Source organism: Juglans microcarpa x Juglans regia, chromosome 4D (genome assembly GCF_004785595.1).
Source record: "Juglans microcarpa x Juglans regia isolate MS1-56 chromosome 4D, Jm3101_v1.0, whole genome shotgun sequence".
NCBI lineage: Eukaryota > Viridiplantae > Streptophyta > Magnoliopsida > Fagales > Juglandaceae > Juglans > Juglans microcarpa x Juglans regia.
In genome coordinates this window covers 34,509,837-34,524,247 of record NC_054600.1, presented here as the reverse complement: position 1 = coordinate 34,524,247, position 14,411 = coordinate 34,509,837, and the positions used below count along the sequence as shown (strand labels likewise).

The window sequence follows — 14,411 nt, the reverse complement described above, 5'->3', positions numbered from 1 at the left end:
AGCTGATGACAGTATTTAAAGAGAGCTTAAAAATGCAAATCCCTTCGGTTCTGTTTTTTTTAGCACAGAAACAGAGCAAGTGAATGACAGTTTTCCACAAGGCTGCAAGTTGATGCTCGTGCTATATCTACTTTGAAGAGGAGCAAAGTCAGCAGATAGATTCAAGGTTTAAATCGAAAATAATCTGGGATTTCAAGGGCTTGACTGTTCAAATCAACAGATTGGAGGGTAAATTGAAGGTAATCCTAAATTAACGGGTTCAATTTGGAATTTAAGCTATATTTCATGTATGCTATCTCATATATTAACCACGCTGACTATTTTATAAACCTAAAACAATAAATTGACTGGCCACTCCAAGAAGGGTATGTGTTTTTCTTCAAAGAGGATGTATCACAGATAAGAGGATGTATCCCTGTGATTTATTGAAAGCTCTCACTTATGGAGTAACAGCCATTTATTGAAAGTTCTCGCTTATGGAACTTTGATGTAATTGGAACCTGCCTCAGTTAACGCCTTGCTATACCCCCCTAGAGAGAGAGAGAAGTAATTATGAATTCCCATGCACGAACTATTTAAGGCAATTGGAACCTCCCTTAGACAGCACTACTGCTTTCCACCAGAAGAGATCATGTTTTCCACTCTCTTAACTAGATCAGACCATTTGAGTCACGACTCTGGGCAAACGATTGCTGTTTTAAAAGGAAAAGAGATTAGATTCTGTGAGTCTGAATAATAATCATTACAATTTAGGAACATCCATCATGTCATCATGCCTGTATGTCTCACGAGAGAGACCCTTGTTGCTGTTGACCTTAAAGTGATTATCTAATGGGGTTCGTTAGGGGCCGGGCACTGCCTGTCCTTCAATACGCGGCCTGGTGGAGGTTTTCGTTCGTATCTATTTATCGGGTTGGTCTGGTGGAGGTTTTTCCTGGTAAAATACCTTGTATTTTCTAATGTTAATCCTCTGTTTTCTGCTTCTAATAATCTTGTTACAATCTTTTAAGAGCTAGCAAGTTACATTGACGACTTGGGCTTTCTTACTGAGATGGGTGTTGAATAATCATTTCTCTGATCATAAAATATGCATCTAATTATTATATAGTTTATATTATAATGTTATTCCTAACACATGGAGCAGATTTTCTCTTAATAAGTAGTGGGTTCAACTCGAGAGTTGAAATTCAAACTCAAAAGTTATTATTTGGTTCGTATTAAATAATTCATTATCCCAAAAGTTTAAAATAATGGAAATATGTGAATTTAATTACTTAGCCCTCAATCATCAATTTCTAGTCCTCTATTCTAAGGGGCAGCACAAAACCTCACTTTGATACTTGTTAACAACTCTCTCAACCTGACTTGCGTACATAGTTACGATTCTTCCACTCTACCAACTTATCTGTATTTCTATATATATATATATATATGAATAGCATGCTTGCACTCGCAGCTAAGAAGCGCATGCAGAAGATTTTGTCTTATGGGATGTGTTCTCTGTATCTTCTCTTTTGTACGTGTTTCTGGCTTTACTGGCTTATTCAAATATTCTCTGCGGCTTCACACGGTACGACAAGGCTTGGAATTACCATCGAAGGCGTCGTTTTAATAAATGGAACAACTTGTATTGCAAGAATAGATGATGATTTTGTCTGTGCCACTTTGGATTGGTGGCCTCCTGAGAAATGTGACTATGGAACATGTGGCTGGGGCAGAACTTCTCTGCTGAATCTAGTAAGCCAATCATCCTTAACATGCCTTTTTTTTTTTTGTTTAATTCCATATTTGATATCATTCAGTTCAGCATGCGTCTTTGACATCTACTTTTAATTTGTTTCTCCATTGAAATTGTTGACCAAATAGTTTTTCCTGAGGTGCGCCCATAATAACGTATCACCAAGTTTTTAAAGAATTTTTATGACCATATCTTGACACTTTCCGAACCAAGATAAGCAGATTATGATGGTAAAAAAGAAGAACTAGACGATATCTACAAGACCAAGCGGTGAAGGTCTTGGTGTTGGGGTATCACCCCCTTCTAAGGTTTAGCACTTCATGGGTGCAAACAATCCTTTGGGGCCACACCTCCCGGTGAAAAATCAGGGATTTAACCAGTCCGTATAGGAAAACTTCCGAGAGTGCAGTGCACGGGGCCAGAGTTTACTCTGCATGGATGGGTCCAAAGGGTCCTGCCTTGGAGAGGTTTCCCGACATCCAAAAAAAAAATGATTTTTCCAAAAACCAGAACTCCTAAGCAGTTTCCTGTACATTAGAAACACAGTCGCAAAGATCCCTTCTTGTCGAATAAGTTTTGCCCCTTCTATCGAGTTGATGATCAATGATGTAAAGAGCAAGGCTCTTGTTATTTTCTTTCCTTATTCTAATTTGACTTCTGTATTTTTTTCCTTGGTAGGACCTTAACAATGTTATATTAATGAATGCCATCAAAGGTAAGTCGTCGCTTTGCATATATTTTTAACACGGCAACACACCAACACATAAAAATTCTTGTCCGAAAATTTCCTATATAGCCCAAGTCAAGACTCTGGTTTAATTGTATTGCAGCTTTTTCTCCCCTAAAAATCAGATTAGGGGGAACCTTACAAGACAAAGTCATATACGACACAGAAGGCAATCCTCCACAATGCAGCTCATTTGTGAAAAACAACTCTGAGTTGCTAGGTTTCTCTCAAGGCTGCCTCCCTATGTCTCGCTGGGATGAACTCAACATTTTCTTCAAAAAAGCCGGGTAACAACTTTGTGATAGCCAGAAATCCGCTGCAATTATACACTTTGTTTTTTCCCCAAAGAAATTTGTATTCCTAAATAAATCATGAACTGTTGGTTATCATTTTGTTTTAAAATCCAGGGCTGTGGTTGTTTTTGGTCTAAATGAACTAAGCGGCAAGACTGTAGATTCACAAGGTTCTGCTATAGGAGCTTGGAATTCCAGTGATGCCGAGTCACTTATACGATATACTGTCAATAAGGGTTACACTATTCATGGATGGGAGCTTGGTAAGACTTCTTATTCACATATTGGATACGTATATGTGGAAGCACTTTGCTTTATAACTTCATAGTCTTTCATATACCAAGATAAACTATTATTTACCCAAAACTTAAACCAGTAGAATATGGTGAACTGAATCATTGATTTCATCAAATATGCTTTAGTTGACCTAGTGTATGTATTGTTCTGGCAAACATCATACCATAACTCTGTTTTCTTTTCTTTTAGTTTATTGCATAATCTCAGCTTACATAAATCTTGTTCCTTTTTAGGAAATGAACTGAGTGGGAATGGAGTTGGAACAAGGGTTCCAGCACATCAATATGCATCTGACATAAACTCTCTCCAAAATATGGTGCAAAATATTTATGCTGGTTTTGAACTTAAACCACTAGTCATTGCGCCAGGAGGTTTCTTTGATGCGAACTGGTTCACGGAATTCATCAAGGAAACACCCGAGTCTCTTCAAGTGGTCTCCCACCATATTTATAGCCTTGGTCCAGGTACATCGAAAAATAAAGGGAATTAATGCAAAAAAAAAAAAAAAAAAAAAAAAAAAAAAAAAAAAAAAAAAAAAAACACAGGTAAGTGATATTTCAACACACTACATCGGATTTCTCACATAGTGAATCGAACAATGTAAGAGAACAGTGTAAGAGGATCAGTTTGAAAGTAAACCATATCCCGATGCGCATATTATATTCTACTCTGCAGCATTTCTCACCACCGGATAAGCACTTCCTAGAAAAGTATTTTGATGACAACTTTCCTGTTTTCTCGAACGTAGGTGTTGATGATCACCTTATTGACAGGATCCTAGATCCATCTAGTCTTGACAGCGTATCGCAGACCTTTGGTAGCCTTCGGAGCATTCTGAAGAGTAGTGGGACTCGAGCAGTTGCATGGGTTGGAGAAGCAGGCGGGGCTTATAATAGCGGCCATCATCTTGTCACTGATGCATTTGTTTTTAGTTTCTGGTAACTTTGCTGCAGACTCTCCATCTTTTTTTTTTTTTTTTTTTTCTTTTTTGGTCTTGGATAATGATCTTGTTTGGCATTAAATAATCGAACAGGTACTTGGACCAGCTCGGAATGGCATCATCTTTTGACACCAAAACATATTGTAGACAATCATTAGTTGGTGGAAACTATGGCCTACTCGACGCTTCCACATTGGTTCCAAATCCTGATTACTACAGGTTTTTCTTGAATTCCAAGCGAGTCACTATACTCCAAATTAGCAAAGCCTTCCATTCCCGATAAAATGAAATTATTAGGCACTCCTAAAATATAGATGGTGTGCTACTCATCCTATTACAAAATGTTATATCATTCAAATTACTTATATAAATACTAATTTTTAATGACATGATCTTTTGCAATAGGATGAGAGTATTGCATATTCAAGACTACCGAATAATTATTCCAAACAAATATATAAATGGGAATTATGATTGAGAAGAACAAAGACAGGCCATCTGATAATAGGTCTGCCCCCGAATCATGGTTTCTGTCATACGCTAGAGAGAATCGCTTTCTTCAAATAGCTAAAACGAGGCAATCTAAAGGGAGCTCAAGAGTTTGTGAATAACCCCTAAGAACCCATCCCCAAAGTCTAGCGTGATAGCGTGGCCCGAGAATTACACAAGACTTGTGAAATGGGGGCTGAATGAGCCCAAGGCATTAGCAAGAAAAAATTAATATTATATAGGTTGATTAACGAGAGGCATGCGTTTATTAATATTGTTGTTTTATTCACAGTGCCCTTCTTTGGCATCGTTTGATGGGAAGGAATGTTCTATCCACAAACTTCTCCGGAACAAATAATATCCGAGCTTATGCTCACTGCTCAAAGAAAAAGGTGACTATAATCTACAGTTTAGTCCACAAAAAAAAAATGAGAGAGAGATAGAAAGAGAGAGAGAGGAATGATTTCATTGGGTTTTTAATAATTGCAGCAAGGAATCACATTGCTCCTGATCAACCTAGACAGTAACGCTACAGTTCAAGTGCACGTTTCAACAGAAAATGCTACCAGCCTCAGCACTTCGACTACACAAGAAAATCAAACTCCAAGGACTAGGCTTGCTACAATGTCTCGAGGGTCTAAAATTAGTAATATTACAAGAGAAGAATACCACCTGACAGCCAAGGATGGGGATTTACACAGCCAAACAATGCTTCTTAATGGAAAAATACTTGCTGTAAATTCCTCGGGGGATATTCCATTCTTGGAACCAATCACTGTAAACCAATCAGAACCAATAACTGTAGCTCCTTTCTCTATTGTATTTGCTCAAATACCTTATATTATTTTCTCTGTATGTAATTAGGTGAAGAGATGAAATTGACTAATAATACCACTTTCAGGAAAAAAGATCCCATATGTTAGTGCAATTTGTTTTCTTTATCCTATGCTATAAGATGGAGTAACGAAATATGCGAAGTTTTCATGTACATCTACTATAGAGAAGGAAAAGAGTGCAAATGTTTACAGGGAAGATTACTCTAGAAGGGGATTTTCCAAATCAGGATCAAATGCTTCCACGGCTAATCATTACATCCAACTACTACTGGCTTCGATTGAATTTCACCATCAATACAAATACAACAGGAGGGGCTACGTGCCTTTCTTCCTCACAAAACCTCTCGTAACTCACCTCACACTCTGTTTATCACAGGTCTTTCCTCCAAATGTGCGTCTCTCTTTTTATGAGACTCTCCATGGATGGTTGTCACTGGTGGGTTAGTAATCAACAACACAGGATAATGTCCAGCAATTAGGCTTAGACTGTAAATCGTCAAGTTTTTTGTGGTGTGAAGCCCATAGATAAACCAACTTCCAGTTCCAGATTGAGCTGAGGAGTGCTTTTCGACCAAGCAATTTAAAGAGACTTACCCCTACTCTAATTCACTCCGCATATTTATAGAGGACATGACATGCTTCAAATGAAATTTTTCCGAGCATGCTCATTTATATACATTACAAAAGATTAGGGGTCAAATGCCTACACTGGCTTAAAATGGTATGAGTTGTCTTACAGGCGCGTTAAAAAGTGACTATGCAAATTTGCACAGGTAACAGGTCAGTTGCGAAGTAATGAAACAAATAATAATTAAATTATACAACATGAATATGCATGCTGCTAAAGCTCAACTCTTATTTTAACTCTGGAATGCACAGGCATGGCTTGTAGGAAACAGAAGCTTTCCTATTGACTAAATAAAACACGAAATATTTCATCAAGTTTATACCATAGCACCTAGCTTCCACTTAAGATCCGACCACCAATAGGACAGGAAAATGTGGTGGACATGTGTAAATCTTGTAAAAATTGCAGGTAATATCCAGATCCAAATGAATAATCTTGCTGATGTTTTCAAAGATCCCTCATATTAGGAGATAAAACAAAAATGTGCCCGATGAATGAGCCATAAAGACAGAACACCATTCCAGTCCCCAAGTAAAAGAAGTTGGGGATATTTTTCTGACTATTTCCTCTGTTCAAGCCAGGGAGCACACCTTGTCTGGAAATAAGTAAGTTAGAAAATAAATACAAGTTGCATAGCGGGTAAAATTCTTAAAAGTAATGGTAACACTACTATTGAAAATAATTGTTAAGCAGACCACCACCCTGACCCCCAGCCCTAGAAGTTAAAAAAATTAACGCTAAATTCAACTGCTCCAACCCATGCTTAAAAGATTGCTCTGTTGATTAGAATCTTTCTTCAAGGCCTTTTCCTTTTAGAGTCATTAATATAAGGATTGATTTCCAACTGTTCTTTTTGTTTTCAAATGAGAATAAAAGGCAAATTTGTTAAAACAAAAAACCAGGATCTAGTTGGCAGTTCCAGATAACCTATTAATAAAAGCATTATGGAAAATTTACCTTGTCTAATACTACTGCAGCAAAGGCGATTGTCATCTGTGTAGGTTGCTTGGATACCCATCATCCACGAACCCATTGATACATCATCGTGAGCATAAGTTTTAAGAGATGCACTGCATATGATAAGGAAACAGGAATGAGATGGGCACTAGCATACAATAATAGCGACTTTGTTTTGCTCTGATTAAACTGAAATATCAATTATACTTATAAAAAAAAAAACTGAAATATCAATTATGTTATCATTTTGGGTCAACAGGGACATCTATGTTGCAAACTTTCAAAATATGCAAGCAAGTTAACAAAAAAATGAGTCATAGAACAAAATGGGCTGAAAATCAAGTTCCAAATTTCAAATGATTTAGTTATTCTGATTCTTGGTATCAGCAAATTACAGCAAGCCCCTTATGACAGACACAACGAAGATAATCAGCACAAAAAATTAAAACAGAATTGCCTATTGAAACCAGACCGAGTAATAACCTGTTTATGTTAATATACTGAGCTAAATTCTTGGAGAGTATAAGAAGAGAGCCAGCTGCATGTCGGAAGTACCTGAATGAAAGCAGTAATTATGGTCAAATTTCATATTGTGGCAATTAGAGCAGCAAGCAGCACCATCATAACAAGAAGTTTCAACTACATAATCAATCCCTAAAGGAGGGCAGATGAATGCTGCCCAATTTGTGAAAACTATTTTCAGTTTCCTAACATCCTCAGAAATTATTATTATCATAGCATGCAACAAGCAAATACACTACTGTCAACTCCCAAGGTTATACAATAGATAAGGGAGAACACAATTGTGTAGCAGTATCACAGACTGCTCAGGTGAGAATTAAATAATGAAGCTGGATTTTTCACATAGAAAGTTTCCTAATCCAATCATACAAGACTATCAATACTTTATATTGATCAAATTTTCACAGTTTCACAAGTTGCCAATGCTGATAAATGTGCTAAATGATACTCTGTTTGCTGCCAAAAGGTGGGGAAAACATAGAAAGACACTTTTAGTTACCAGTTTTTCTCACCCTCTCCCCACCCACAAACAACCTAAGCATAAATGATTTTTAACGAGTTTAAATATGTGTGAAAAATAAATTTACAAATAGAATAATCCCCAAATCCTCTCCTATCAAATAAAAAAATAAATTTTGTTCTCAATCAAAAGTAGATCACTTACGATTTCTCATCACCGAATTTCCACCAATCAGGTTCATACCAAGGCTTACCCCTGAAAATGAACAAGAAATTATAAGCTGATAAGCTTAATTCAATAACATTTGGATTACAACTGATTTCAATTAAGAGAAAGCTGAAGATGTGATAAGCATATACTCCTCAGATATCACATCTCCTGACTTCATGCACCCAATGTAAGCACCATCTTGACCACGACGACGATCAAGAAGTCCAATTAAACCCTCTGTTAGAGCAGAAACCCGAGCAAATGATGCACCAAAAAGCTCAGAAAAATATATCAGAAATGTACCAATATTTTATTTTATGTAGAAATAGATGCATGTATGAATGCTTACCAAGATCAAGGTCTATATTGTCATCAACTTTTACATAAAATTCAGCATCCCATTTTTGAACTGCAGTACTGAAGAAGTACTTCGCTTTCTTCGGCAGCTCTTCTTGAGCCTCTTCATGACCTTCCTGACACATTATCAAAGAAACATGTTCAAACATTATGCTTTGCATGTTATAAAGCTATAGAATAAGAGGCAAACTAATCAAACTTGCAAAAATTTCTAACTTAAAGAAATCAGGAATTTATTTTTCATTAAAAGGTTGATTTGATAGGATGAAAATAGGTGATATGGAACATTCAGGTTTCTTAAAAAATCCTGATTATTAAAAGCAGGACGAAAAAAAAAAGCAGAACACATCCAAGACATTCATTTTTTAATTAGATTTGATTTAAATTTCAAAATGTCTGATAAAATCTGAAAAGATGTCATTATAACAAACTTTTTTATGGCTGTGTCAGAAGTCTTCTATCAGTTGAATTGTAGACACATTTGAATCTATAACTTACAAGAATCAAGAAATCCTTTGTTGTGCGATTTTCCTTGTCAATATTGCGATCTAAGCTATCACCTCGATTGGCACTGCCAAAGTCAAATTAAAAAAGGTTAGATAGAACCTTGTCCCATTCTTGCTACCAGAAGTGTAGAATGGTAATTCTGAAAAAACCAACCAACAAAACAAATGAACAAGAAAGCACATGCTACTATTTTAAGGATTAAGTTTTTTGGAAAAACCTCCGACCAATTACAAAACGAATGACCACTCCTCTTTCTTCAAGTTTTCTCAAAGCATCACCTGTAAAAGCCAAAATGGTGCTGTAAATTAATTGAAAAGAGAGGCATATATGTGATTGACACGTCCACTCATATAGTATTATGTTTTTTTTTTAAATGCATAGTAATGGATGTCATAATATACCCAAAAAAAACAGATCAAGGCTCATAATATTTTAGTGATCCAAATTTTAACCAATGTGCATTCCGGTCACAAAAGATAAGGATGGAATTCAGATTTTTTAAAAAAGGGAAGAAATGGGCATAAAAACCAACACTCCATCATAAATATAACTTTGGCAATACTATTAAAAATCTTAACATTTATCAAAGAAATAATTAAATACACAACCAGCATAATTAGCAATCTGACTGACCTTTAGGCATCCAAGACCCTCTAAAAACGTTTCGCTTCAAGTGACTACCAAATCCAGTATAAAGCCCAATAACGGCAAGAAGCCTTCGGCCAGAAGAAGACTTGCTTTGCTGCAATTGGTTATTGAGGTACCCTTGACTCTTAGCCAGTGTCAGGTCCATTTCAGCTTCCACAATTCTCCTCTCCAAATCTCTAAAATTGAAAACCAGAGATTCCAATAAAAACAGTACATGGCGGCACACCAAAACATATCCAACTATAAAAAGGGATAAAGGGATATTAAAGAAAAATATGGGAAAGGTACCTGCATCCTAGCACCGTTAGCTTATCTTCTACTGTAAGAACCTTGGGTCTCTGGTAACAATAACGCAGAAAAATATTAAAGATATATTGAATCAAAAAATTGAAATGAAACATACATCAACACAAGTCACCAACCCACAATTTGTAAGCCCCAGAAAATCTACGAAAAATATAAACAAATAATAATTTATCATCTCAAGAAGTCTCTTTTTAAATACCCCCCACAAAAAAAAAAAAAAAAAAAAAAAAAAAAAACAAAATATTAATCTCTACCAATTCTAACGACTTGTAACGGGCTTGGAGCTTAATATTGTGTCTCAAGGTTCAATACTTTCCTCATCAACGAAGTACGAGTATGATAAAGGGAGGAGAACAGAAAATTTTAAACAGACCTGGAGGGAGTTCTTGTAAAGAAGATTAGTAAGTAATTTTCTGTTCTCTGCGTCTTGCCACAACCTGATTATTGCAACAAAGTTGAAAATGCATAAAGTGTTACGGATCAGCTATTGAGAAACGAAAACATATATAAGTTAGACAGTGAAGGCTGCGTTTCTTTTTTCCCCATGGAAGGAACTCTGGAATTCAAAATGGAGGATCCGATTTCAAATCTATAGTAAGTAATTTTCTGTTACCTGTGCCTTTCCATAGACCACGAATCTACACTTAAAAAGCAAAATTAACTCCAATTCTTTCAAACACACCATATTAGGAACTAGAAAAATCCAAACAGGTTGAGCTGATAATTCGGTTTGAATTTTCGTAGGGGCGTCATTGTGTTTTAAGGGTATTAAAAGCAAAGTAAAATTGTTGAAATCTAGAATTTCGGCTTAACGTAAAGAAAAAAGAGGAATGGATCAACGTAGAAGGGGGAGAGGGGGGGGGGGAGACAAACCGGCCAGCAACGTAGAGCCAAGCGAGGCAAGAGAAGAAGGCCATCACGAGCGAGGGTTTGGTGGTCTGGAGAGGCTTAGATCTCCACCGCCGCTCTGATTTCATTGCCGTCGGTAAGTTCTCCATCTCAACAAGAGAGGAAGAGAGTAAATACACTTTAAATTATATCCCTGTGCAAATAAAGGTGATTTGAGTCAAGGTTAGTACTCCCATTAATTGGAATGGAAATGGAGAAGACAGCGCGCAGAGTGGAAATTACCAGACGAAGATTCTGAATTTCTGAGAGCGAGTACCCGTTTGGTTTCGAGTTTGAGACAAGGAAAGAAAAAGTCGGGTAAAAGCTTTTTGAAGAAGAGAGAGAGAGAGAGAGAGAGAGGGACGCCGTTACTTCCAAGGCAAAGTTAATTGAGGGTCCAGATCCAGGGTCCATCAGTAGCACACTTGGGCCTCCGTACATTTTATGTGTCGGACTAGGCGAGCCCATTCTGACGAGTTACGTGATCCATTTGCTCAAATAATAATCAGTAGCTATATTAAAGGGAAAATCTTTTTACAGGTAATTTTGCCTATCAAATTGTACATCAATGTTAAATATAAGATATTTTTTATTTATTTTTATAATAAAAACATTATGTGAGTATGGATATGCGGTTTGATGCACCAAACCGCTTATACTTAACAAATCCCTTAAATAATAATAAATAATATGAGATGAGTTGGTATGCAGTTTGATAGTATTTTTTTTTTATTAAATTTCTGTTTAAATAATGATATGAGATGAGTTAAGATAATTTATAAATAATAATAAGATTATTATTTAAAATTAAATGAGATGAGATAATATCTATATCCAAACAAAGAATTAAGAGGAGGAAAAATAGTTTTATTTGTACCACATGCTCCTTGGTGGTCTTTTTAACTGCTTGTCTGGGGAATGAAAGTTAATCAACACTCCCATAATATTATTTGGCACTCCAATCCTATTTTCGGACACTTGCCTTGGGAGCTCTTTCACTTGCTATTGGCTCTTTGTTTCATGCTATAATAAAAGCACATGAAGTGGATTTCAGCTGCATTCTTGCACCATTTTCTGTCATTTCTTTTGAATTTTATTAGAGAGGTGAGGTACGTTTTCGTAGTATTGATATTGTTGATGGATTGGGTTCATCTAAATGGTTGATTTCACCTGGATCTTAATTCAAATTCCCCTGAACCGATCGTAATAAGACCTCGGATACTTCCTTGGTACCACTAGGCGCCAGTGCCAGGCTGCCAGCCCTATTATTTGGGTAGGACAGCGTGCTAATGGAGCCATATCACTAAGTGGATTGGGATGATTTTATCAAATCCATCTTTAAAATTTGATAAAAAGTACATATTTTTTCTAAATTCAAAACTTCTATCCATAACTCTACATTATATTAGTTATTAGATTCATCAAAATAATAATATAATATTATTTTTTTAATAATAATATTTTTTTTTATATTTTACAATTACACTAACTATATGTTAATTAATAATTTAATTTGATTCTTAAATTATTGTTTCCCAAGTAATTTTTTTCCCCAATCTAATTATCCAACAAACACATTTTGTGAACCATTCTTTTACCCAACAATCATATATACAATTTATGAAACCAACAAACACATTTTGCCAACATTTATTCTATCTAACAAACATCTACAATTTGTTCATCTAACAAACATATTATGCCAATATTTATTCTACCCAATACTCACATTTACAATTCTTGAAACTAACAAACCATTCTTCTCTACCCAAACTTCACATCTACAGTTCTAAAAACTAACAAACACATTCATTCCACCATACATAATACCCAACATTCATATCTATAATTCTTGAAACCAACAAGTAGATGTAGCCAACCGTTATTCTTTTACCAAGATTTTTAGTTGTAGCTAATAGTCTCAAATTAAGCCCTATAAATAGATCTATCCTCTAACTACTTTTTACTCATCAAAAATCAATCTTTTTTTTTTCCAATCCATCAAATTTTGTTCTCTCAATTCCCTATGGATCCCTTTTGGAGTATTGATCATATGGAAGATGACGATTATTATGATCACGAAGAGTATATGATAGAAGCAATGGCCTACATAGACAACAACATGCATCTAAGGAAGCATTTGCTTCGCGTCGTCGTAATTCTCAACCTCGTATGTTCATCTGACGTGATCCATTGGAAGGTCATGAAGGCTTTTGGAATAATTACTTTGTTGAGCCACCAATATATTCGCCAAAAATTTTTAGAATGAGGTTTCAAATGACTCGTAATCTTTTTTTACTCATACATTCTATAGTTGAAACTCATGATGAGTAGTATTTTATCCAAAAGAGAGACGTCAGTAGGAGACTTGGATTGTCTTCCCTTCAAAAGATGACTGCAGCAATTAGGATGTTCACATATGGAGTAACGACAAATCTTATGAACGAGTATATAAGAATTAGAGAAAGTACTGCACGGTTAAGTATGAAGAGATTTGTAAAGGTTATCGTGTCAATTTTTGGGGGTGAGTACTTGAGGTCTCCAACCAGCAATGATATAGCGAGGTTACTAGAAGTTGGACAAAGGCGTGAGTTTCTATGAATGTTAGGTACCATTGATTGCATGCACTGAAAATGAGAAAACTGTCTTAGTGCTTAAATATATGTATTCTGGTCACATAAATAAACTAACTATTATTTTGGAGGCTGTTGCGTCTTACATATTGTGCAATATGTAAGACGCAATATTGTGCAATACGTAAGACGCAACAGCCTCCAAAATAATAGTTGGTTCATTTATGTGACTAGAGTACATACATTTTCAAGTACTAAGACAGTTCCAATTTCCAGTACATGCAATCAATGCTACCCAATATTCCTAGAAACCCACGCCCCTGTCCAACTTCTAGTAACCTCGTTATATCATTGCTGGTTGGAGACCTCAAGTACTCACCCCCCAAAAATTGACACGATAACCTTTACAAATCTCTTCATACTCAACCGTGCGGTACTTTCTCTAATTCTTACATACTCGTCCATAAGATCTGTCGTTACTCCATATGCAAGCATCCTAATTGCTGCAATCATCTTTTGAAGGGAAGACAATCCAAATCTCCCACTGACATCTTTGTTTTGGACAAAATAATCATCATGAGCTTCAACTTCATAATGTATGCGTAAAAAAAGATTACAAGTCATTCGAAACCTCCTCCTAAAAAAACATTTGGTGGATATATTGGTGACTTAGCAAAGTAATCATTTCAAAAGTGTTCATGACCTTCCAATGGATCACATCAAATGAACATACAAGGTTGAGAGAAGCAAATGCTCACTTAGCTGCATGTTGTTGTCTATGTAGGGTCATTTCTTCTATCATATACTCTTCGTAATCATAATAATCGTAATCTTTCATATGATCAATACTCCAGAAAAGATCTATAGGGAACTGAGAGAACAAAACTGATGGATTGGAAGAAGAGCAATTGGCTTTTGATGAGTGAAAAGTAGTTAGAGGATGAATCTATTTATAGGCTTAATTCGAGACTATATATAAGGCCTAATTACTTTCTAAAATGTGAAGTAACAAAAAAATAAAAACCTCCACTTGGT

General features: G+C 35.8%; 2 protein-coding genes across 3 annotated transcripts; one reads left to right on the top strand and one right to left on the bottom strand.

The window, feature by feature from the left end:
* Positions 1–104: 104 nt before the first annotated feature.
* LOC121259356 (heparanase-like protein 3) lies at positions 105–5,453 on the top strand. Of its 2 annotated transcripts, XM_041160914.1 has the most exons (10): positions 105–239; positions 1,457–1,737; positions 2,417–2,453; positions 2,569–2,752; positions 2,873–3,021; positions 3,289–3,519; positions 3,804–3,993; positions 4,089–4,214; positions 4,777–4,876; positions 4,974–5,453. In XM_041160914.1, the coding sequence occupies exons 2-10, from the start codon at positions 1,468–1,470 to the stop codon at positions 5,346–5,348; spliced, it is 1,662 nt and encodes a 553-aa protein (XP_041016848.1). In that variant the 5' UTR covers positions 105–239; positions 1,457–1,467; the 3' UTR covers positions 5,349–5,453. The 2 variants fall into 2 exon arrangements, with proteins under 2 accessions (XP_041016848.1, XP_041016849.1); XM_041160915.1 differs by lacking the exon at positions 3,289–3,519.
* Positions 5,454–6,152: 699 nt separating this feature from the next.
* Positions 6,153–11,167, bottom strand: LOC121259358 (hydroxyproline O-galactosyltransferase HPGT3-like). The gene is made up of 13 exons (XM_041160916.1): positions 11,047–11,167; positions 10,789–10,957; positions 10,289–10,352; positions 9,898–9,947; positions 9,595–9,785; positions 9,179–9,239; positions 8,953–9,025; positions 8,447–8,570; positions 8,247–8,334; positions 8,092–8,142; positions 7,389–7,460; positions 6,906–7,018; positions 6,153–6,543 (listed from the first exon to the last, which is right to left on the bottom strand). The coding sequence occupies exons 2-13, from the start codon at positions 10,911–10,913 to the stop codon at positions 6,521–6,523; spliced, it is 1,035 nt and encodes a 344-aa protein (XP_041016850.1). The 5' UTR covers positions 10,914–10,957; positions 11,047–11,167; the 3' UTR covers positions 6,153–6,520.
* Positions 11,168–14,411: the final 3,244 nt, after the last annotated feature.